Genomic DNA, 23,210 nt, shown 5'->3' on the forward strand with positions numbered 1-23,210 from the left:
GTGTGGGGCAGCATGGTGTCAGCACTTCAGTGTGTCCTCAGTGACTTCCAAAGCCTTCAATCAATTTTTAAATTCCAGAAATTATCTCTCTCTTTCTCCCTAAGCAGTAACTATGTGGGCATCCTAAACAGAGGCACCAATCAAGCCTGAGAAATGACCTCCTGCCTTACTGCCTAAAGCCAAAACCAGTATGAATATCACCTACCAGCTCTGTCCCCTTTAACAAGGGCACTACCTTGACCCTGGATAGCTACTGAAAAAAATGTTTTACTTTGAGTTATTACCACCTGCTTAATGAAAGAATAATGAATATTGCCAACTGAAACATTTCCATCAAAACTGATTTTTTTTTCCATGATATCACATCCATTTCTAATTAGAATCACTGTAGAAAACTATTTTTGGTGAAAGATGCCAGCATTTCACACAGAAAATCTATTGTTTCCCTTAAATGCTGAAATATGCTTTAAGGGCTTTATTCCATCCTGTTCTTTTGACACTTAATTATACCAACAGTGCTATTATAAATTATAGCCAGCTTTTTCATGGCATACCAACCAGACGATGCCTTGATCTGTAAGAAAACAGACCTCAAACAGAGGCTGCCCTTAGTTTCCTTACTAACAAAATAACAAAAACAGATGAAATATTATCAGTCAGCATGATTCACTGGAGGTATGACCCTCCCAATAAGGCAACACAACACAGAAGTATCTCCTGCATCCCTCTAAGACCCTCCATCCAATATTTCAGCATTACTTACCCCAGGATTGTTGCGCTCCAGCACAGGTCACTACTGGGAACTGCTGAACTCTACTGAACATGAGACACCCAGTTAGCAAGAAGGATGCTCCAGGCAAGCTTAAGAGCTGTGGTTTCTATTTAGACACACATTTTCCTTTCCTCTGGTCAGGAAAGAAAGGTCTCTCTTCCAACACAACTTTCCATGGCTCTGAACAAGGTATCTCTGGTGGCTGACCCAACAGAAGGGTTTTCATTTTCCTTCAGGCTTCTGAAGATCCAAGGAGGGATTTCTTCTCCTATGCCCAGGTCACAAACCTGGTGCTATGACAGGGCACAGGAGAAGGAGCTCTGGGATTGATTTTTATTCCTTTTTCATTTTTGCTGGAACCCAGGTTATAAGGAAACTAAGGAAGACATTTAAATCAAATTAACATTGATAATCTCTAGAAGCAGAGAGAGCAATGCTCAAACTTAAATTGCAGCAAAAACCTCCAGAAACAGAGAGTAAGCTCTTTACAAAGAGGATCAACCTAATTGAAATAACACTTCAAAATAAACTTTTTGAAGCACCAAGTGCACATGCTGAACTGAGAACATCCAAACTGAGGCACCCTTCTGCTCCAAGAACCTCATCTTCTCATCCCTGCTCACCTTCATTTCTGTTCTACAAACACCTGCTCCCAAAGCAGGAGGGAAAGCTCAATGACTTTCAATTTAAAGGCCAAGTGGCCCCAGCTGTCCCAGTGAAGGTGGAGCAAGCAGAAGGTGCCCAAAACACCTGGGTGTTTCCCAAAACTCGCATTGGAGGCTGTTCCCTCCCCAGGCAGTGGGTGCAGCTGTACTGCTGCAAGTTCTAGGGAAAAGCAATGCTAATTTAGGACAGCACTGCAGGTTGCAGTATAGATGTATCCTTCATTTTTCCCTTGACACAGGATACCCTGGTAGGGGTGAGGATCAGGAGTGCTGGTGGCTCTGAGCTTGCTGTGACCAGCTATGGGACCCACTCAAACAAAGCCCATGACCTTATCCTGAGGGTGAGAAAAAAGTGGCCTTGGGCATAAAAAAAAAGTTTCTCTCCTTTTTTAGCATCTCGCAGCTTTTTGGCCCCCATCCACGCAGCAGGCAGCAGATGTCTCTGAGCTCTGTCCTGAGCAAGGTTTTGGACTTTGTCCAGCTCACCTCTGAAACCTGCTCTCAGAGCTGTAGCTGAGCTCTTTTCCATCTTCTGGGAACCTGGGACTTTCCCATATGTCCCCAGGCTGGAGTAGCTCAGCTCTGTCACCTTGGATTCACAGGGGGGACCTTTCCACCTCCCACCCATGCTCAGTACAATGCAGAGGTGCTTGGCCAGACACTGGGGGTTGTGGCCCCACAATGGGACATATGGCCACAGCAGATGGAAAGGGGCTGGGGCTGTGGCTGTCAGCCTGCCTCTGGTCAGGATTTGTGCCTGGGTTTCTCTGTCATGGCAGGGTTTGGTTTGCAGCAGGGTTCTCAGCATCACTGACCTTCCTGCCTGTCCAAGCAAGGAGCCCAATTTCCACTTGTTGGCAGCAACTGCAGTGTCAGCTTGTCTCTTTGGGATAGGAACTCGTTGCCCATGTACAGGACTCACCTTCCCTTTGCACAAAGCGAGGGGAGAGCACCATGGATTGAACAGTTACTATAAGTATTCCTGCACCCAGAAAGCGTTGACACTGTGGTCCTTCCTGCCTGCAAAATATCATGAGTCAAGGTCAAACCCGACGACTAATGATATGCTGCCCAACATCAGCTCTCGTCTCTCTGTAGCTGCGCCCTTATCCTCAGACATTGCATTTCCAACACATCAGATACAGCAAGGTGCAATATGGGTGTTGCTTCTGTGGAGAAATTCCTCCACTGGATAAATGTTTTCTGTGTCCTCCTGCTGCTACCAGGAGAAAAGCCAGACTGTGCTCAGAGGAACCGCATGAGTTATTTCAAAATCCAAGAGGGAAGGTGTCAACGGTGGTTGTGCTTTAAGGTCAAAAGAGAGTACAAAGCATCCTATAAATTGACAACCAAGTCAGAGTACATTAAATAAATGTCTGCCTATTAGCTCAGCTCTGAGTTTCCACAAGAGCCTGAAGGGGAAATAGCTTTTCCTTGATAAACAACGAGCCACTGTTTTCCTGGCCAGGTCATCCCTCCCGGTGAGAGCGGAATGTCTTAGGCTAAAAATTTAAATTGATTTGGGAATGATCCTCCAAGCATAATTCTTTAAAGGGACTATTATTACTGCACACTGGAATAGAGCTCGTTTCAGTTAACATGCCCCATTAGCAGTGATTTATCTGCATTGCCGTATTTTTTCATTAATCTTCATTTCAAATACATTTTTCTCTCCTGTGTGGCCAAGAGGTTCAGGCTCCCGACGATGACACGAAACACCCACGTGGCTCACACCAGCAAAACTACCCAGCAGACCTCGAGAGGAGCAACCGGGCAGCCACGGAAAAGCAGCCACCTGTGCTCATCCTGCTGCCACTGCACGGAGCCGGCAGCCTCATCAGGCTCTTCACTTTGAGGACCAAGCAAATATTTAACAAGTTCCCTTTGCATTGTACCAGAGTTCATTATCCAGTCTCCTGAGCTCCTTCAGTCAGTAATATCCCTCTAATTGATGTGATTTGGCTCTTGGCCATAGAGTTTAATTGATTTGTAGGCCAGCGGGAGACAGCAGATGCCCTTTACACTTGAGAAAAGTGGCATGTGGCTTTGTTTACTGCTGGCTGCAAGGGGATGCCAAGGCAAGAGGTGCCTTGTAGGAGTGCGGGAAGGGGGGTCTGCCTCCTCCCTGTCCTCTTCCGCAGCCCCTGTGAGGTGACCAGGTGTGACTGCCTGCGGGTCACTCCAGCCATGAAGTTCACCCTCCCTCCTTGACCCCAGGGAAGCTGGTGCACAGGGTGAGAGAAATCATAGAATCATTTGGGTTGGAAGAGGCCCTTAAGATCATCGAGTCCAACCATAAACCTGATTCTGGCACTAAACTATGTCCCTAAGAACCTCATCTCTATGTCTTGTAAACACCTCCAGGGATGGTGACTCCACCACTTCCCTGGGCAGTCAATTTCAATGCCTGACAACCCTTTCCATGAAGAATTTTTTCCTATTATCCAATCTAAACCTTCCCTGGCACAACTTGAAGACATTCCCTCTTGTCTTATCACTGGATATTTGGGAGAAGAGAGACCAACACCTTCCACGCTACAATGGGGAAACCCTTCTCTAAAATCAGGGCAAGGTCACAGGGTATCTCCACTCTCTCTTCTGAGGGGTGTCCCAGCATCAGGTCTCTGTTCTGGGTCACTGCTTCTGCCAGTGTTGGGGCAGGAGGAGCAGGGACATCCCACATGTTCCCAGGGCAAGGGGATGGTGGCAGATTGGGGCTGCACCCTGCTGGGGTTTGCTTCCAGGAGCTCGTCGGTGCTGCACTGTAAGGGCTGAACTCCAAATCCTGCACAGATTTTCTTTCCGAGATACAGGAGTTTAGTGCTGACTCTTCTTGGTCATCATTAGTTATTTGTTGGTGGGTTGGGTGTTTTTGTACAGTATGATTTTTATTTTCGCTATTTTAAAGGGTTGTTAGTTGGTCCTGTACTTTTTTGTTTTGCTTTTCTGTTCCTTTCAGTTGTACTATCACATTTGCAAATTGCTTTGTTACAGATTAGTTTAGGGCATAATCATGTAACTCTCTTTAACTTAGGATGGTCTACAAGATTTTACCATCCATATGCAATTCGCCTTCAGGGTTTTACCTTCAGTGTATTAACACTGAAAAAAGGAGGTCAGCATGCAGTCTCAGCTGTTACCATCAACATAGTGCTCTAAATGCACAACTTTACTTGAAAGCCTCTTTTCATCATTACAAAAAAATATTAATAAAATAGAAGAGTTAAGATTCTCACTTTCCATTTCGGTAATCTCATTTTGAGAGTTTTAAGCGAGCATTGAAATCCTTTTCTTATCACACCAGAGAGCCACATTCATCTTTAAGATATTTATTGATCGTTAAAAATAATAAGATTCCAATCACTCCTATAAAAAATAATACATCTGAATAAAGGAGCATGACTGTTAGAGGTGGGGGGAGAGATCCTCTTCCTCAGATGTCGCCTTACTCCGGTCATCATGGATCTGACAGGGCTGGAAGGATTTTTCCGGAGCACTGGCCGAATCCCACACGGAAGCCATTGCCCTGGCAGTAACCTGGGCCCAGAAAACAACAGACAGCTTGTTCTGTAAGGACAGCAGGATTTTACCAGGGGTCAAAGCAAATAAAGGCATAAAGAGACCAAAAACCAGTGGAAACATTTCAGAAATGAAATGAGGAGTAAAAAAAACAGAACACCTGGAAGAGTTCAAGTAGCCCAGGAATAGAAAAGTAGAGAGAAGAAGCACAAAATGTTAAACACAGCAATATGTGAGTTCGGTGAATTGATCAAAGAGCAAACAAGATGTGCAATATTTCTGTTTTCAAACCTAATCTGCAGCATCATCAATCTAACTGGCAAGCTGATTCGCTGCCTGGCCCAGCCTTGCAATTAATAAAGTAAATCTGAATTCTCTTTCTGCAGTATTAGGACTGCTCTTGGGACATCGGGACTCCTATAGCCAGAAAGATGATCATTAAACCTCTTCAAACAGCAGGACCTACCCTTGCAGAGCCTGTTTCTCTCGCTAAAATCAAGTAGTTTATTTCCATGAGAAACTCAGCATCTGACTCAAAATACTCATTTATCCTCTGTTATATAAAGAGGCATTGAAAGTCTGCTGACTGCTGCTGAAGTTACCAGGCTGTGACAACATCTCTAGCTGCAGGACCATCCAATCTGTCCCTGCTCCTGCATGGTGGGACAGATGACATTAGGACGGAGATGCTGCAGAGCCTCTTGCTGCCATGGACCAGCCGAGCTGCTCCAGAAACAGCATCCCTGAGCAAAGCTGCGGGTGGACGAGGGGAGGGGACACAGCCGGAGGCTTCAGGCCCATCTGGGAAGACTATTCTGGGAAGAAACAGCTGAGGAGACCTACTGTAGCTCTCCGCCAACAACAGCTGAGCAAAGGAAGGACACAAGTGGCATATGCTGTATTTTAAGGACCGATTTCATAATTAGAGATGGATTTTCTTAAAATAATGGAATACATCATCTTTGCTGCATGTGGTAAAACCCAGATGCCTTTGAGAAGCCTAGAGGGAGCTGAACAGAGCAGACTTTAGCCTCAATTCCCGCCCTTAGCAGGGATCAGTGGCAACCTCTGCTGAGCGAGAGGAGAACGGATGGGTTCAGGCAGCCAAAGTTACTGTAGCATGAGGATGGACCTTACCAGCTCCAACCCATAGGGCAGCTCGCATAGCCAGGCTCAAACGACATTTTTCCAAGGCCAGCAGTGTCTGTAAGTGCTAACAGCCTGCCCACAGCCACCACCCCAGTATCTGCCAGGTAATTCTCATTCCTAAGCTTTGCTTGAGTAAGGCACTTGCTTTGAGGCTCAGCTCAGTTTCCACTTGTCTCATCAGGCTTCATCGCCAACTCTCCTTTGAGCGCTGGCTTATTATTTCAGTCTAGTTTAGTTATCCCTGCTGTCAACTACAATTTAGAGCAGTACCAAGCAGCAGCACATTTAACAAAGCGAGCTCTGTGCTGCCAGCGCAGCGGCCTGAGCAGAGCGCAAGGAGCGACAGAGAGGATTTTACAATGGCTGCAGCAAACCTTCCCTTGCAAGGCTCCCTCCCCGAGATGCACTTCTTGGGAAAGATATATTTCTCTCATTTTATTGTGTTTGAGTCCTGAAATAGTTCCCACAAGGGGAGTGAGAATAAAATGTTGAAATAGGAGACTAGCAATTATGGGTTGGGTGCTTCGGAAGAGCTAACAGCACAGCCTCGGGGGAGGATGCAATAGCAGCAGTCCTGCCTCAAGGGTGTCTTAAGGCACTGGACTTGCTATATATCACTAAATAGGAGCAGGTCCCAAACTGTCCCAGCAGACAGCCCCAGCAGCATCTGCCTTTAACAAATAGCGTGGTGCCCTGATCACTACAACCACAAACTGTTGCTGGTGTAAAATAGCACAGCAGAGTGATTAACATGAGACTGTCCCACTGGAGCAACAGTGCCTTCATCCAGGTTAACACCACCACCATTGTGCCATCTTTAAGGATAAAAGTCATCAAAGATTTAAAGTACTTATTTAAAGGCAACTTGTTCTGGGTCACAGAACAATATGGGTCACAGTCTGGTCTCATTTGTCACCCAGCTGGTCACCTTGTGCCAGGTTGCCAAACTGCAAGGTGCTCATTGCCAGTAAGGATGTCAGCATGTAACCCTAAAGGGACATTCAGAATACCTGACTGTACCCTAAGTTAGGGCTCCTGGCACAGTTACTGGAGGGACATCTGCACCTCTGCAGGGCAATGAATTGCTGGAGGAGTGTCTCTGCATGGAATGTATGGGAGCCTATGGAGAGCAGCGTCAGATGCCTACATGTTGCAGCATGAGTTGTTGCTGGGCTGTTGGAAGGCAGAAGGATGTCAGAGTTATTGGGGACTCCTTGGTTTCATCATCCACCGTTCTCCCCAGTACATCTAAATCTCCAGTTGTCTCAGCATCTTCCTCTGCAAAACTGGCAGAATCTCACAGAAACGTGATTTTCAAAGCTATTGCACGGACCGCCAGATGGGAGGCACCAAGGCTCTGGCTGCAGCACTACCAAAACTACTTATACAGCCATCACTGGGAGATCAAAATATATCCGCATATGCGTAATATTTTTTTCATCACGGGCAAGTTCTTGGGTTTTGTTAAAAAGCTTTCTGAAAAAAAAATGAGAAATTTTAGAATGTTTTGGCAAAAGTCCTAAAAGTCTTGGTTGGATTGAGCAGGCACAGGTATGTGAACACAAACCAGCATCACGCTGTCATGTCCTTCAGGTTGCTGCATAGCCATCAGTCACATTTTCTCTGCCTTAAGTCATATTTTTAAGTGTTTTCTCATCGCTTGAACCTTTTTGCTCTTGTGCAGACTATCTCTGATCACATCAGCACAATGGAGGTGCTCAGAGCCAGCTGTGGCACTGGCTGGGTCTCAACTGATGTTCAACAAGATATTCTCTAAAAACAGAGTATGTGACACAGCAAAGACATATGCAGGCTTGAATCAAAAGTTTCTCAGGCTTGAATCAAAAGTTTCTCATGGATGTTTTGCCAAATATTTGTCACATTAAAGGCATAAGGGGTTGACAGGATGAGAGGAAAGGGAATAACAGATTTTTTTGCACTGGTCTTTGGATTAAAAAGAAGTAGGAGTAGGATTTAGATCGCAAATCATGACGGTAGATTTTAATTAATAAAATACTTAGTTTCTCAAGGTGAAAATTAAACCCATGACCCAGCATGAAGCAGCTCTGAAGCACAGCCCTTTTCAGAGGGCAGCTTCTTAGCTGTGTTAGCAGGCTTCCTGCTGTTTCCCACATATTTGATTTGCAACACACTTCACTCAATATGCACATTTTGCTTTTTTTTTTTTTTTCAAAATAACGTTTTGCAGCATTTGCCAAGCTCTGTTCCAAATGCAGACTTGGACTGTGTGGTGGCAACAAATCAACTAATTTTAGTCGTAATATATTTCTTGTCCATAAAAGCGAAAAGCTCTCCATTCCCTTAGCTTTCACGCCCAGTCATAGTGAGATCATCAATTACTTAGCAAAGCAAATAATCTAATTCAGAAAGCATTTAATGCAGGGAAACTTCTATCCACCTGCTTCTGCCTCCTGACAGGTAGGATGGAAACAACCGTGCTTGCGCAGCACAGTACAGAACAGCCCATCTCCCCGCCAGGTGCTTGCACTGGGATCAATCTATGGAAACACATCCTTGCTGCTGTGTAAGAGCAGATTTTTGGCCATTACCTGTCAAAATGATTTCGTCTCCATCCTGCAGGAATTTACGAGACTGTCCCCTGCCGAGAGGGATTTCTTTCGTTCCATTCCAGGACAGCTCCAGCATGGAGCCAAAGCTCTCCAGCTCCTGCAGCAATGGTCCATAAACAAATAAACAGCTGTTTAGTACCTGTCCGACCATTAAGCTACTTTCTGCTGGAAGTACAAGTATGTTAACTCTATAGAACAGAGTTTTGCTGTTGCTTGAATTCATTGATACATTATTTTCCTGCCTTTGCATCTTACTTGCTTGTTCACTGTCAGGAGCCGTGTTTCCAGCCATTATCTGGTGTGTTTAACATAGTGCTAAAACCTAAAAAGCAGTTTAGTCTGCTACAGAGAGAATGGAAACAAATCAAGGGCACTTCTGCAAACGCGGTGCTTTTATGTTGTCACGTTTCGCAGTTTTATTTACATTTTGTTCTTCAGAAGAGCAAAGCTGGCAAATGTTTGTAAGTCTTTAATGTCAATCTGCAGTATAATAGTTTAGAAGAAGGAAAAAAACACTTCAGAAATGCTTAAGATTGAAGTACAGGTATCCCAACTTGGGAACAACTTACTGTCTTCCAGAGCAGGATTTAAATCTGACGTTTCAGAAAGTGCTGGTACCTTACCCACATATTGCAACAACTGTGCATGTGGCAGTACAGGCAGAATAACAGCTTGTGAAATTAGCTCCAAATATGTAGCATTAGAGAAATGAAAAGCTATACCCATGCACCTTTTACATGTTCCTCAGAAAAAAAATCCCTGCATTTCACAGAGTATAAATGGGCTGTGTGGATTCTTGTGTGCAGAAATTAATTTGTATCTGCAGTAAAATAGTTCTTAGGAAAAGGAACACAGGAGGGATCATAAAAAACAGAAACCAATAACAGTATACACACCACTTCTCAGTGCAATTTTGGGCTACAAAAGCATTAACTCAAAGTACAGATATTTTCATGGCTGCTCACATCAAACAGGGCTTAGACCCAAAGCCCTGCTCAGTTGGTTTTGGATTGGTGACCAGTTCTCAGCGACTGTCGTTATTTGAACACTTACGGGTCCACTGATGGTGCCGGAGGCCAGGAGATCTCCAGGTCTGAGGTTGCACCCGTTGATGGAATGATGAGCCAGCTGCTGTTTCATGGTCCAGTACATGTGCTGGAGGAAGGAGAAGAGGAGGCTAAAGCAGTGAAGGCCAATCCTCGCAGGCATCTCATTAGCCTATGCAGAACATACTGCATTCTCGGGATGATGCTGGTAAGACTGTCCCTAAAGAAAAGTTTCCTCACTTAATGAGGAACCACTGCTACTTAGTGCTGCATTCACAGTATTTACTGTGGCCTGGCTGTTTGCTTCCTCAATGATGACCAAGAGCTGTTGTGTGCATATAAAACACATACTTTAACATGCAATTTAGTCATGTAAAATTTCTCTCCTTTCAGCTGGATGTCATCCCTCATCTTATTCTTCCTCTTTAAGGCCAGCACTGCTGACCCAGGATCCATGATTAAGTCCAGTATTTTAATGAGTTTATAGCAAAATCTCCTTATTACTGATTTGCTGACTACTGATTTACTGATTAAGGTAATTACTGTGCAAAGAACCAAATGTGAATATGAAATTGATTGAGAAATCCTGCAGCTGGTACATATACCTCCTGCCTTATGATCCCTTCAGTCAGCCTGCAGGGACAGACGGACAGACAGGGGCTGGGGACAGACTGGGGCTGGCACCTCAGCACATCGAGAGGCAATTCCTTTGCTTGCGAGTCATCCGCTTTCATTGCTCTCTGCAGAATTAGCACATGATTTACAATGCTCTGAGCACACTAAGCTGAGCAGTGGGAAGAGCTGCCACCTTCTTCAGTGCTCAAGCTTTCAGGTATTTCCACCTCCGCAGAGGGATGAACTGTCACCACCCTCCACTCTTCTCTGTCTGTCCCCTACACAAACACACGCCAGGCTTGATCTCCAGCTGATGCAAAAGTCAGCGTTCGAAATCGCCTAAGGCTGGAGCTGATGGAATCAGCAAGATTTCAAACAAATGAAAGATAGTGGAGCTTTACCTTGAAATTGGATCTGCATATGGTGGTTGGCGCGCTCATTCCTTCTCCTGCAGAAAATAAAAAATAAGAAACAGGGAAGCAAACTGTGTTGGATGAATAACTTTGGAGTCTTTTGATTTTACAGATGAATGGAGACTTCTTTTATCGTAATCTCTAGCAGGAAACAAGCAACAACATTTTCTATATCAATATGAAGGCCAGCATTTCACAGAAAACAAGTGTGTGGGTGGCACTGGGGTAGTATCAAGGCGCCCATTTCCCACTCTCTGCTCTCCTAAAGGAGCAGCACCTGGACCTACTGGGCAGCTGGGCCATGAGCTGGGTTAACATCTGTATCTCTTGTCGATCTCATCTTTCCATACCCAGGCAAGCAGACCCCACAGGGACCCTCCTCATCACGAACCGATCCCCTGGGAGACATTCCCTCCTCAACACATTGCTGCACAGCCAGCGGAGAGCACGAAGAGCTTTGCCTCCTTCTCTGACGGAGATAATATGGGCAAAGAAGGGAAAGAAGGATCGCAGAGCCAAGGGTAAAGTGTCTGAAATACATGGTGGCTCTGCATCCCTTAATTGGCAATTTCAGCTTTATAACCCACTCAGCAGTATCGTACCTTTAATAGCAACGAAGAGCTTGATGTCAAAAGTGTAGGGCTCTTCATCCTGAAGGTAGGGCAGTGGTTTGGGATCCTGAAAGCATATAAAAGGCACCACAGTCTAAACAAACAGAAAGGAAAACTTCCACAAGCCATCCCAGTGACTTTTTGTTTAACCAGGCTGTGCTGCACACCCCATTTACTCCACCATTGCTACTGCTCAGATCATTGCTTTGCTTGCTCTCATGCACACGCTTTGAAAGATCTTTCTGAGCAGATGTGATATCCATATAATCTGACTCCTTGGTCTGCACGTGGGCTCCAAAAGCCCTCTCCATCATTACGGCGTGGATGGCAATCCAAAACAAACACAGGGCCCACACACCTTTGCTCTGTTCCTGCACAGAGAAGGCAGTTGTGAGCTCTCTGTAGGACTCTTTATTGTCTTTTTCCATTATAACTAAATCTCTACATAATGCAGACAACTGGAAATGCTTGAACAAAGTGTTTTGGCTCAAGTTCACTCTCTCCACTGCTTGCTGGATGCCAAGGGCTACCAGACACTAATGAGAAGCTCTCTGATCAGTTTATTTTCCAGATGTTTTTAAGGAGAGCATTTTTCTGCCCTGCTCAAGCAGACAGGATGGCAGCTCAGGGCATGATGTGGCAGTGCCAGTGACATCAACGAGCATTTGAACTCAGATGTCCCAGGATGCCTTCATATGTTTAGAAGCAGGATCACACTTGCAAACTCTCTAAAGAACTGGTACAGCTCAGTGATTTCTACTGATGGGACCTACCAGCCCTGCTGAGACTTTTCTAGCCCTACTTTCCGCTTGTTTCTACCCTTTCTCTTGCTAACCTGGACAGGGTTTGGCAGCACAAATGGCATAAGAGCTTCCATGGTGACCACCCAAGGAGAGATGGTTGTGCCAAAGCTCTTGCCCAGGAATGGACCCAGAGGAACATATTCCCATTTCTGGATGTCACGGGCTAGGAAGAGAAAATTCAAAGCAATACTGTTGAATACATCCCAGGTATTGCACAGCTTTCACACCTGTTTAAAGAGTAATATGGACAAGTTATCACCACCCTTTTCTAGCCATTGTGCCCAAATCCTGATTTCAATCCATCCCTTTGAGATCCTCAAACTAGTTTTCTTAGACCGGCAAGATTAGGAAGAAAAGTCAGCTATAATTAAAACAAGTCAGGCCACCCCTATATGACCAGTAGTTTTATCCCCACTTTATTTAATGTTTTTACACCCCGCTAATGGTCCATGCCAGTTGCAGGGCCGTTTCGGCCATTGAAATCTATGCATATACTGAGGGATTTGTGATTGCCAAATCCTTTTCCTACTCCTGATACTGAAATCAATCCTCTGTTGGAATCGCCATCCTTAGGGCTGCTCAATCCCTGCCCAGAAGAACTTAGACTGATATTAGCTCATTCATGAGTAAATAAATCTTCATTAGGCAGCAATTTCTGGTTCTACTGATTGATCGAATATGGATTGAGACAGAGCCTGAGAAATGCAGACAGCATTTCATTTTCATCCCTTTCAACCATACCCAGTGGTTTCAATCATGACTATTCTAGTATTAAAATATATCATTTGTCCCTGTCTAAGGTTTCCTGCGATGCTGTAACCCCCTCTCCAGGCAGAGTCCCGCGGCACAGATTACCGCTCCAATCGTTCATCAGGACCATCCCAAAGATGTGCTCCTGTGCTCTGCTGATAGGAATTGGCTCCCCATACTTGTTGCCAGGACCTACAAAGAATGCCTGAAATTGAAAAAGGGTGATTAAAGAAGTTTTTGAGGTTAAAAATTTTCACTGCACAGGGGGTTATATGCACAAGCAACAGAGGATGTGTGGGATGGGATTTTGCATCGTTTCCCGTATACGATTAGATAAAACCCATGGCCTAACTTCTTCTTTCTTCCCCTCCATGAAACTGGCAGGCTTGAAATACTTAAGAGCACTGTGTTGCTAAGAGACAGTCTTAAACAAGGGTGTGACATTGTCAAAACACAGGAGAAAAAATGGTCCCTCTCAATCACAATCTGGATGCAGAGCAGGTTTGCCCACTGAAGTGACTCTGTTTGCTGCAGACAGTGACCAGGAAAGAGTTTGAAGTCATCTGAGGGGATGCTGAAGGTGGGGAAGAGGAGACAGGTGGAGAAATGTGCCCACTGATAAAACAAGTTCATGAACTGGGTGCCTGCCCTTACTCCCTTAGAACACGTACAGCCTGAGCCCTTGGCAGAGATATCTACAGGGAATCTCGGTTGTCTCTTTCCACCAACAGTATGAAAGGTTTTCTTCCGAAGCCTTCACCAGTGTAAATTCACTCTCACAGCTGCTGGCAGTAAAACTCAGGCTGCAAAGCAGACGTACGGCAGGACTTCAGGTACCCACTCCATGGGGCTGCCTCCTACTTTATTGCACTGATCTGCAAAGCATACAACATTAAAGGCTTGCAGTTTATTTTTGGTACCATTTCCCTTTATATTAGACTTCTTTCACTTCTTTTTTTTTTTTTTTTTACAGGGGAGAGATGGGGAATAAATCATATCAATGATACAAATCATATAAATCATAATGAACAATCCTGTAAAACTCTCCCTTCTGGACCACACTAAGCCACAAGAAGATGCACCTTCCAAGGATGATTTTTACAACACTCACAGCACGGGTTTCATCCTTCCAGCCAGAAAGATGCGGGGTTTGAATTGCGTTCCCAAGAACTCACGTCTTCCTCTGCTCTAGACTCAAGGCACAGCCAGCCTGTACCTCCAAAACCCCCAGCATCCACTAAAAGATCCTGGCTACAGCGCAGAGGCAACTGCTAACCAGATAACAGGCTGTGGTGTCTGATAAAAAGGATGATGCCTGAGTGCTTCCAGACTGCTGCACTGGTGCTCAGTGTTGGCCAGATGAGCTGTTTCCAGCCTGAAAGCTGCATTAGCAAACCACTGAACGAGCTAACGCACCCCACGACTCCTCAGAAGGGAAGGTTTCTGTCATAGAAATATTTATTGCCAGCTGCACACGCTGCTCAGAGGGAAACGCAGGGATGGACCTCATGAGACACTCATTTTAGAATATAAACCTACCTTTTCTTCCCTGTTTCTATTTTGATGTTTGTTTATTGAAGTAGCAGGGGCAAAAACCTCATCTTACCATTTCTAACTCAATATCCAGACGCTTACAAGCACCAAACACTGGAGGTTTATCTGTGGATAGAAGAAAGAGTATTTTACGACAGGGAGGCAGGTAGGGAAATAAAGGTAACAGCCAGAAGAAACAGAGCAGCTGGTGCTGCCCAGCATGCAAAGACAAGATGGACTTAAGTCAGGGCTTTCTCTTGCCCTGACCCCAGGCTGGGCTTTAGACAAGGCATCCTAAGGCATCCTCTCCACTATTCTGTGATGTGGAGGAAAAATAAAAACTAAAAAAATAAGAAGTCATATTAAAAGCCTATCGTGGACTCACCATTATCAGGTCTCATTTGCCCCACAGGTCTCCGGATGGGTGTCCCGGACACCACAACGGACGATGCCCGGCCGTGATAACCCACGGGTAAGTGCAGCCTGTGAAAGGACGTCACAGAGCTCAGGTTAGCTGTGTCACCATCGCCAGCCAGAGCAGCTTTTTGGGGTCGAAACACCATGGGGGTGTGAGGTACAAGGAGCGATCTCTGCATAAATGGCATGGACATTTGCAGCTCACTTGCTCTGATATAAAGATGTGAGCAAACTATAATCCAAAGCCGCGTCTTAATGCACTTTTGTGCCACTGCTCCGCTTAATTCCTTGGAGCTTAAGCTCTGCTTTCTTGTCATTCAGCAAACCCCCATTTCTTAGATAAATCTGTCTTTGCAGCAGAGAGTTGCATTGTAATTGGTGTGGCTGCTACAACGAAATGCAGAGCAGACTCGGCTAAGGTTGGAGAAATGTGGTTTTCAGCTCTCTTATCAAACTCTTGACAGTACAGATTCTCATCCGCCACAGAACTGAAATCAGTATTTTCCTGAAAAACCACTCAGATCTTTGAAAATTTCTGTATGAGTACATATAAGCATACAAAATAACGCTGTGTCAGGGAAAAACCTGAACTACCCACCAGTTAGGCATCAAAGCATTCTCCTTCCCCCTGAACATGATCCCAACGTTTGTGGCATGTTGGCGTGAAGAATAGAAGTCAGTGTAATCTCCTGCATGGAAAGAAACCCGTAAAATAGGGATGAACGGCAGGAAAATCCCTCATCTGCCAGGGCTAGAGCACAGTGCGCACTGCTGGCAATGAAAAGAGCAGGAAAGGAGGCAGTGAGAGCGCTGAGCAGGAGCAAGTAGCAACAATTAATATTATCAGTGCAGGTGTGTAATTAATAGCACAAAGGTGGTGATTGGCACAGTTCACCTATAAAATTGTGCATGCAAAACTGGCCTTTTTTTTAAAAAAAAAAAAGCCTCCAGCAGAGAAAAGGGGTAAAAAGAGCAGGGACATAAAACAGCAGCCGGCTTCCCATAGACAAGCCGGGTCCCGCTGCTCGGTTTGTTGTTTTGCCGGCGGTACCCGGGTGGAGGGAATCGGCTCATACTCAGGACATCTGCTGCCCTCTGCTGCCATCCCTGCAAACAGCTCCCACCCCTCGCATTCATGGGAAATCAGAGGGTTTGGGGGGAAAAACCCCTCAATTTAGGAGAGGGGGGTTATATCTGCAGGGTCAGTAAGTTATCTCGCAGCCCCAGCAGAGGACACAGCCAGGACAAGAACGAACGATGCACAGGGCAGAGCTGAACTAAGTGTGGCAGAAACCTAAATAACTTGTAGGTGTGTGAGACAGCAAGTTCACATCCCTGCTCCTGTGAAGGTCGCACCTCTCAAGCGATTTTGATCAAGTTGTTTTGGGTCCAAATATAAACTTCTGTTAAAAACAATAAGATGTTTATATACCTCTATGGACACACTAACTCCAAAACATTCCATGGCCTCACAGGAGCGGAGGTAAGATTTGAGCTGCAGAGTAGTAGTCTGGGAGCAGAGACTTGTGCTTATTTATGAGGCTGTGCCAGAGTATCTGCCTTGCAAAACTTTCAAAGATCTGCATTATTTTCTGATGGCAAATGGGGAAAATGTTGGAAACAAAACAAGTGTTTCTTCCCTGGCTCTAGTCACAAAGGCCTTTGGTGATGTCAATTTGATGACAAGACTTATATGGCATCAGGCAATATCTTCACTGATTTAATGAAAAATGCATCCAGGAATTTTCTGGCTGCTACTGAGCTTCCCCAGGCTTTTATTCTTGTGCCACAGACAGCGCTCACCTTTCATTATATACAATAATCTACTTCTGGCTCCTGCAAAACCCATTCAATGTCACAGCTATGATCTGTCTGTCTGAGCAAGCTGGAAATAAAGCAGCTTCTCCGGAGGAGAGTGAAGGGCAGCACTGAGCAGCCTTTGGCTATGGGAGACTCACCGATGTGGGCTGGCAGGTGCATCGTCGCAGAAGCCTGAGGTACAAATGCTCTAAAACGAAAAATGATGACTCAACTCTCAGAAAACTTGCAGCTCTCAAATATTAATAGTTTGTAAGCATGTAAGGGGCTCAGTCTCGACTAGCTCCTTCCTTAATTTATTTTGCAAAGACTTGCAGCAAAAAAAAAACTTGCAGAAAAATGAAGACAAGTGCACAGGCTGCTGTTACTGAGGCCGAAAGGAGCAGCCGTCAGGGTGTGAGCGGGAGGGAGGTGATGCTCGCGGTGAGCGGGCTGGTTTGCCAAGGGGCACGGAGAGACGCCCGATGCCCGTGCACACAGCCCAGCTGGTCACCGCTGCCTCTGCCGCATGGAAAGGATGATTTCATGGGATGGGGCTCTCGGGGTGCCCGATTCAAATGGCTGGACATGCTCAGGGAAGATCTGTGTGCCAACCCCTTTCCTGCCTGTGTATGCCTAAATCATCCCAGCAAGACAGGGAGGAATGGCTCCTGTTGCTGCCAGGGCAAGCAGTTGTAGTGCTTAAAGCATCACTCTGGACAAACAAGAAGGTATGTGATTAATGGACACACACATTTTCCATCAGCACAGCATGGAGCAGGGCACAGTCCTCCCCTCCCACCCCTACACCAGTGCACTGCCCCACATCTGAAACCAATTTGTGACAACAGGGTTGGTTTTAGCAAACTCCGGCTGTTTCTGAGGAGCAATTGGAGGGGTGACCCCTTGCCAGAAGAGGCTCCAGGGCAGTGCTGGGGGAGGTGGCAGAGGTGGGGTGGAGACCCTGGCAGCCACCTTGTCACCAAAGGCCATGATGGAGGGGATGCAAGCCCCCGCCTTCCTGGGCAGCCCAGCTGGACACCCTGCAGAGAGGCAGCAGGTCTGCGGCACCCCAGGGCAGAGCTCAGTGTCCCCAGGGGGAGCGTGACACCCCAGATCTGTGGGCATCTAAAGGACTAATGAGACACATAATTAAAAGAGGGAAGCTCTCAATATACCCAAACCCTGGTTAATTGGGGTGTATTACAAGGGGGGTGGTTAGTAGATCGAGAGAGGTCCTCCTTCCCCTCTACTCCGCCCTGGTGAGACCACACCTGGAATATTGTGTCCAGTTCTGGGCCCCTCAGTTGCAGCAGGACAGGGAACTGCTGGAGAGGGTCCAGCGTAGGGCAACGAAGATGCTTAAGGGAGTGGAGCATCTCCCTTATGAAGAAAGGCTGAGGGAGCTGGGTCTCTTTAGTTTGGAGAAGAGGAGACTGAGGGGTGACCTCATTAATGTTTATAAATATATAAAGGGTGAGTGCCATGAGGATGGAGCCAGGCTCTTCTCGGTGGCAAACAATGATAGGACAAGGGGTAATGGGATCAAGCTGGAACACAAGAGGTTCCACTTAAATTTGAGAAAAAACTTCTTCTCAGTAAGGGTGACAGATACTGGAACAGGCTGCCCAGGGAGGTTGTGGAGTCTCCTTCTCTGGAGACATTCCAACCCGCCTGGACATGTTCCTGTGCGACCTCACCTGGGTGTTCCTGCTCCAGCAGGGGGATTGGACTGGATGATCTTTTGAGGTCCCTTCCAATCCCAAACATACTGTGATACTGTGATACTGTGAATTCCCGTGTAGGTGGCCACATTCAGACCTTCTATTTTGGCGCCTTGGACCACTGGGTGGCACAGGGCACAGCTGGAAGGCCACCGCGCCACCGTCCGCTCCCTCACCTTCCCCGCAGCTCCGCGTTGTCCCTCAGGGCCGGCTCGCCGGCCGACAGCAGCTCCTGCAGACGAGCCCTCGCCTCCATCCACGCCGCCCGGCCCAGCCCCATGAAGGCGTTCAGGGTCGGCTGACAGGTGACAGAGAGGCGAGAAGGCAGATAAAAGACCACGTTTTGCTTCCCCTTTGTGTGTGTGTGGAAGTTGTCCCACGCTTGCACCCCGGGGTTATGCGGCGGGGGTGCCCAGATCACCCGTCCTCCCTGTCGATCACTCCCCGTGCTCCTGTCCTCACACCACAAATCCTCTGAAGCAGGACCTGCTGCACCCTTGCCATGTGCCCATGTGCCTTAGCGGCTTTGATAACTCAACTAGATGTAACCAGAGACCATTTCTATTTACCTTCAAAACACAGCCTCTCTGTCATCAAAATCCCATCTGACTGGGATACAAGGGGGACTGAAGTAATTGTTTACACATTCTGTCAGGCCCCTGCATTGCCAAAGTCTGATGAAAATGTCCTTTGGACCCCAGATGCCTCTGCTCCCCTTGCGATCACAGATGTGATGAGATTACCCTGTAAGTAGAGCCCACCCAACAACACATTTTCAGTTCTTATCTCACCACAAGTTTCTACAAACTCTTAGGGGTGTTTCCAAAGTGTGCGTGGAAATTAGAACAACAGACACTATGATAAATACCTGGTCAAAGACATGCTGATGTTTGGCAAGAGCTGGTCCGTTGAACAGATGTTTAATGACACTGAGATCCAAAATCTGGTCTCCAATTGCGACCCCAAGTCTGTGTCTGGGCTGCAAAGCAGCAAGAGGAGAGCGGGAAAGAAGAAGAGTTTATGCTTGTACCAAAAAATCCTCTGAAGAGGGCATGGAGGAAGACAGTGACAGAGAGTTTTATTGATCAGGGACAAGGGTCTGGTATTACAGCAATTTGCCATTAAAAGCTAATCAATGAGACTGGCTACTGAAAAACGTGAAGACCCGGAGGCAGAACATTATTGCAGACTCCCTGCAGCCTTTGAGGGGTGGGAGAGCCTTCTCCTTGCCCCCATCTTTTGGGGGAACGATAGGACGACAAATAGAGGTTTATTTCCATGCTCTCTTCCCCCCGCTCCTCATTAATGACATGCATTTCAGAATAAACTTGTTTAATTGCCAGTCCAGCCCTAAATGTTGATGTTTGCATATCTGAAATATGCTGTGAAGTAGGAAAAAAAGCTATTCCTCCTTCTACAGATGGAGAACTGAAGCATAGACCTGCCACAGCAGGACTGATCTCATCCTTATAGCCATGTAACTGGAGAGAAATAGGGATTTCTGCAGCAGACAAAGGGTGCTCTGGACCCCACTGACGACGCTGGGAACGCAGCGCACCTTGCTCAGCCACGTTATTTCTGCAGCACGTTGAATGAGGCCGCCATACGTAACCCACCCTCACGCCACGCGAGGCGAACCCCAGCCCGGATCCTCACTCCAGGACCAGCTTCCCACATCTACAGGGACATCGCGGCTGCATTCATGGGACAGATGCAACGCAGGACACAAAGACCCTGTTCATCTCCGCAGCACCAAGCCCGTGCGGAGCCGGCGGCGACGGAGCAGCACGGCCGGTCCCACGGCGGCTCCACCGCAGCTGCACGGGGGGTTATAAAAATGCTGCATATTTCAATTATTCCCGTCTTTAGACAAACTAGTTACAGTCATTATGAAAACCGGCTTACCAAACGGGAACAGCCAACTATGAAAATCCACACTGTTAAACCTTTAATTTCTAAACAAGATTCCAAAAGTGATAGTAAGTGTTTATTCAGCAAACATTCCTGCAGAAAACTCTAAAGGTTGTGTCAGGTTAATCTGTAACTGGGGTAGTCAGGAATGGCATCGACTGCTTTAGCTTGAAATTGTGACAACGCTAGGCCACTTTTAGAACATTATTTTCCTAAATAATTTCTCTATGTCCTTGTCTGCCTTTTCATAGGGTTGGAGTGATGCTTTCTTCAGAGAACACTTACTGTACAAGGCAGAAAAATAATCCAAACTTGCTAGATAACAGTACACACATCTAGGAAGAGATTAAACAAACCATCTCAGTTTTATCTTTGGAAAATACCACATCAGAAAACACAATCTTCCACTTTATATATATATATTTTTTTAACCTGCATGGATAAGCCAAGACAGCAGAAACCAGGAGATAATCATGATGTTTCCGTGAGCAAGGATAAATAAATCCTCCACTTTTTCCTTCCGAGAAGCAGCTCTTGGCTTGTTTCCCCTTCTCCGAGGTCACGTCCCCGGGCTCTGTCCCACCAGGCACTGGGAGGTGTGAGATTAAAATAAATATATAACGTGGCTTCTTAAGAGTGAAGATGAGATTACACTCAGCCACAAGGAAAACGAAGGATTGAATTAAGAATAAAAAAATATCAGTGTGAACTGTGCCGTGCCTCTACTTAAAAGGATTAAATGCAGAATTAATGATTTCACAAACACAGTCAAAACCACACAAAAACTGCTGTATGTATTAGCCATAGTACTTCTTATAAGTATCAACACTTTTGTGCAATCTTAACGTGGTTATTCTGATAACAGCTTCTTTGAAGAGCCGATGCAGCAGCTACGGTTTTGCTGTCTCATCAGGAAGGTCCCGCGAGTGTCCCAGGCTGGGAAGTTCTCCTTTATAGCAGGTTGCAGGGAATTCCTGCTGTTATTCGTAGCCTTGGGACAATCGCAACACCCTGAGGACAAAGTTTGCTGTTACTCACCTCCTCCTTAGTGGAGAAAACCCCATATGGGAGATTCTGGAGAGGAAAATCCGAGTCCTTGTCCACCTGTATGAAAGACATGCTGACCACCAAGCAGTCCGCGCTTGCAGACGAGAGCCCCCACGTCTCGAGGAGGAAGATCCTCTCCAGATGTTGTAACCAAGAGCATAGCAGCACCAAATCCCACCCTCCATCCTCAGCCTCAAACCAATCGCAGACCCGTCTCCATCCCACCCTCTGCTGAGGGTTAATTAGTGCCAGAGGTCTGCAGGAGCCAGCAGCTCTTCAGTGCTCCCAGTGACGTAGGGACCGGTGTTAAACAACTCTTCCTGCTCCAGAAACCCTCATGTGAACCTGGGGCCCTTCTTCCTACAGTTGGACTCAATCTTAAAGGTCTTTTCCAACCGAAACAATTCTATATGTGCATGACTGCAGCTGGGGGATCTGAGCAGACAGTTCCAAAAACAGGGGTAATTCCTCTTATTTTACTTCCGAGTGGTCATTTACATGCCCGAGTGTATGGGAATGTATCGGATGATTTGGTAAGGAGGTTGGTTAAATGTAAATATTCTCAAGTGACTTGCACTTGTCTGTTCCTTGTACCAGCGACTTCAGAGATCCCCCAGTAGCGAGGTAACTAAAATACAACTTGCTCTTTGCAATGCATCCATAGCCTCTGGCTCTTGTGACATAGCTGTGTATGTGTACACACCGAGCAACGGTGAAACAATCATCCCCACGCTGAGCTCTTCCAGCAGGAGCTCAGCAACAATCGGGACATCACAGAAATCACACCTGAAACCGCACTGTGTGCTTTTTAGTTCTGAAATGCTGCACCCGATTTGAGTTCTTCCATTTTCTCCAGACAGCTCCAGCGGCTTAAAACGAGACATATTTGTGCAACCAACCCCAAAGAGCAGAGAGGCTGGTCACTTCACTCCCAGTCCCAACTGCCTCCCACCTGCAGCAGAAAATTCACCCATATTCAGGAAAAGTAGAAAGTAATGAGGGAATATCCTTGCAATTAAAACTAAATAGCAAAGACCCTTTTTGATAAAAAGGGTGAGATGCTTGCCCCTGCCAAAGAACTGGTGTCCTGCTCAGCTGCTTTTTTTTGGCAGAGAAGACTCATTAGAAGAAATGCAGCACACTGTGTAGCCAGATTCAATGTGAGGTGACACAACACCACTGATGACAGCCCATCTGTGACAGCTCCTCTCAGTGGAGACACAAGCTCACATGATGAAAGGGGATCTTAGTTAAGCACAACGCCTAGCACAAACTTCTGTATAATTCCCTGTAAAATTCCTGTACCTAAGGGACAAACCATTACACTGATTGCTGGAAAATGCAGTGCAGGGGGTTCATGCCAAGATTATGGGAACTGGGTGTAGAGCTGCTTGTTCCAAAACCACCTTGAAAGCTTGTTTCAAATACACACTACGTATCTTGAGAAGACAGATTCGCTCAAGTGTTCTGTAGTGCTGCAAATGTGCTGATGTTAAAATATTCATCTCCTAACCTCAAGCTGATGACACAAAACATGAAGCTTCACTACTTACCCAGATTGAGAAGCAGATTGACCACCACGATAGCACAGAGCCAATGCCAAAACAGACGACATGCCGTTCTTAAGCATTATGGAAAGGTGGGTTTCCAGTCAAGATACAAGTTTGTACACTAGGACCATACACTCCTTCAGTATTCTTAGCTCTGAGAAATGCACAGGACAGTAGGTTTATTGCTTTGAGAACAACAGGAGCGACAGCAGAACTGCCCGGTGCTGACCTGCCTCCCTGTTGAGGGCCAGAAGAGTTGTGGCTTCTTAACAGGTGATGGTAAAGAGAATATGTGAA

At 46.2% G+C, this 23,210-nt stretch overlaps 1 protein-coding gene across 1 annotated transcript; it reads right to left on the reverse strand.

Annotated features, from left to right (window-relative positions):
* Nucleotides 1-4,850: 4,850 nt before the first annotated feature.
* Nucleotides 4,851-21,705, reverse strand: FAH (fumarylacetoacetate hydrolase). Its single transcript, XM_082061136.1, has 14 exons — nt 21,355-21,705; nt 19,274-19,384; nt 18,582-18,703; nt 16,843-16,892; nt 15,483-15,573; nt 14,853-14,950; nt 14,541-14,593; nt 13,040-13,139; nt 12,217-12,347; nt 11,373-11,448; nt 10,759-10,805; nt 9,750-9,851; nt 8,676-8,793; nt 4,851-4,974 (listed from the first exon to the last, which is right to left on the reverse strand). The coding sequence occupies exons 1-14, from the start codon at nt 21,433-21,435 to the stop codon at nt 4,895-4,897; spliced, it is 1,260 nt and encodes a 419-aa protein (XP_081917262.1). The 5' UTR covers nt 21,436-21,705; the 3' UTR covers nt 4,851-4,894.
* Between the last annotated feature and the right edge of the window lie 1,505 nt (nt 21,706-23,210).

The sequence above is a fragment of the Streptopelia decaocto genome (assembly GCF_964273445.1).
Source record: "Streptopelia decaocto genome assembly, chromosome: 9".
NCBI lineage: Eukaryota > Metazoa > Chordata > Aves > Columbiformes > Columbidae > Streptopelia > Streptopelia decaocto.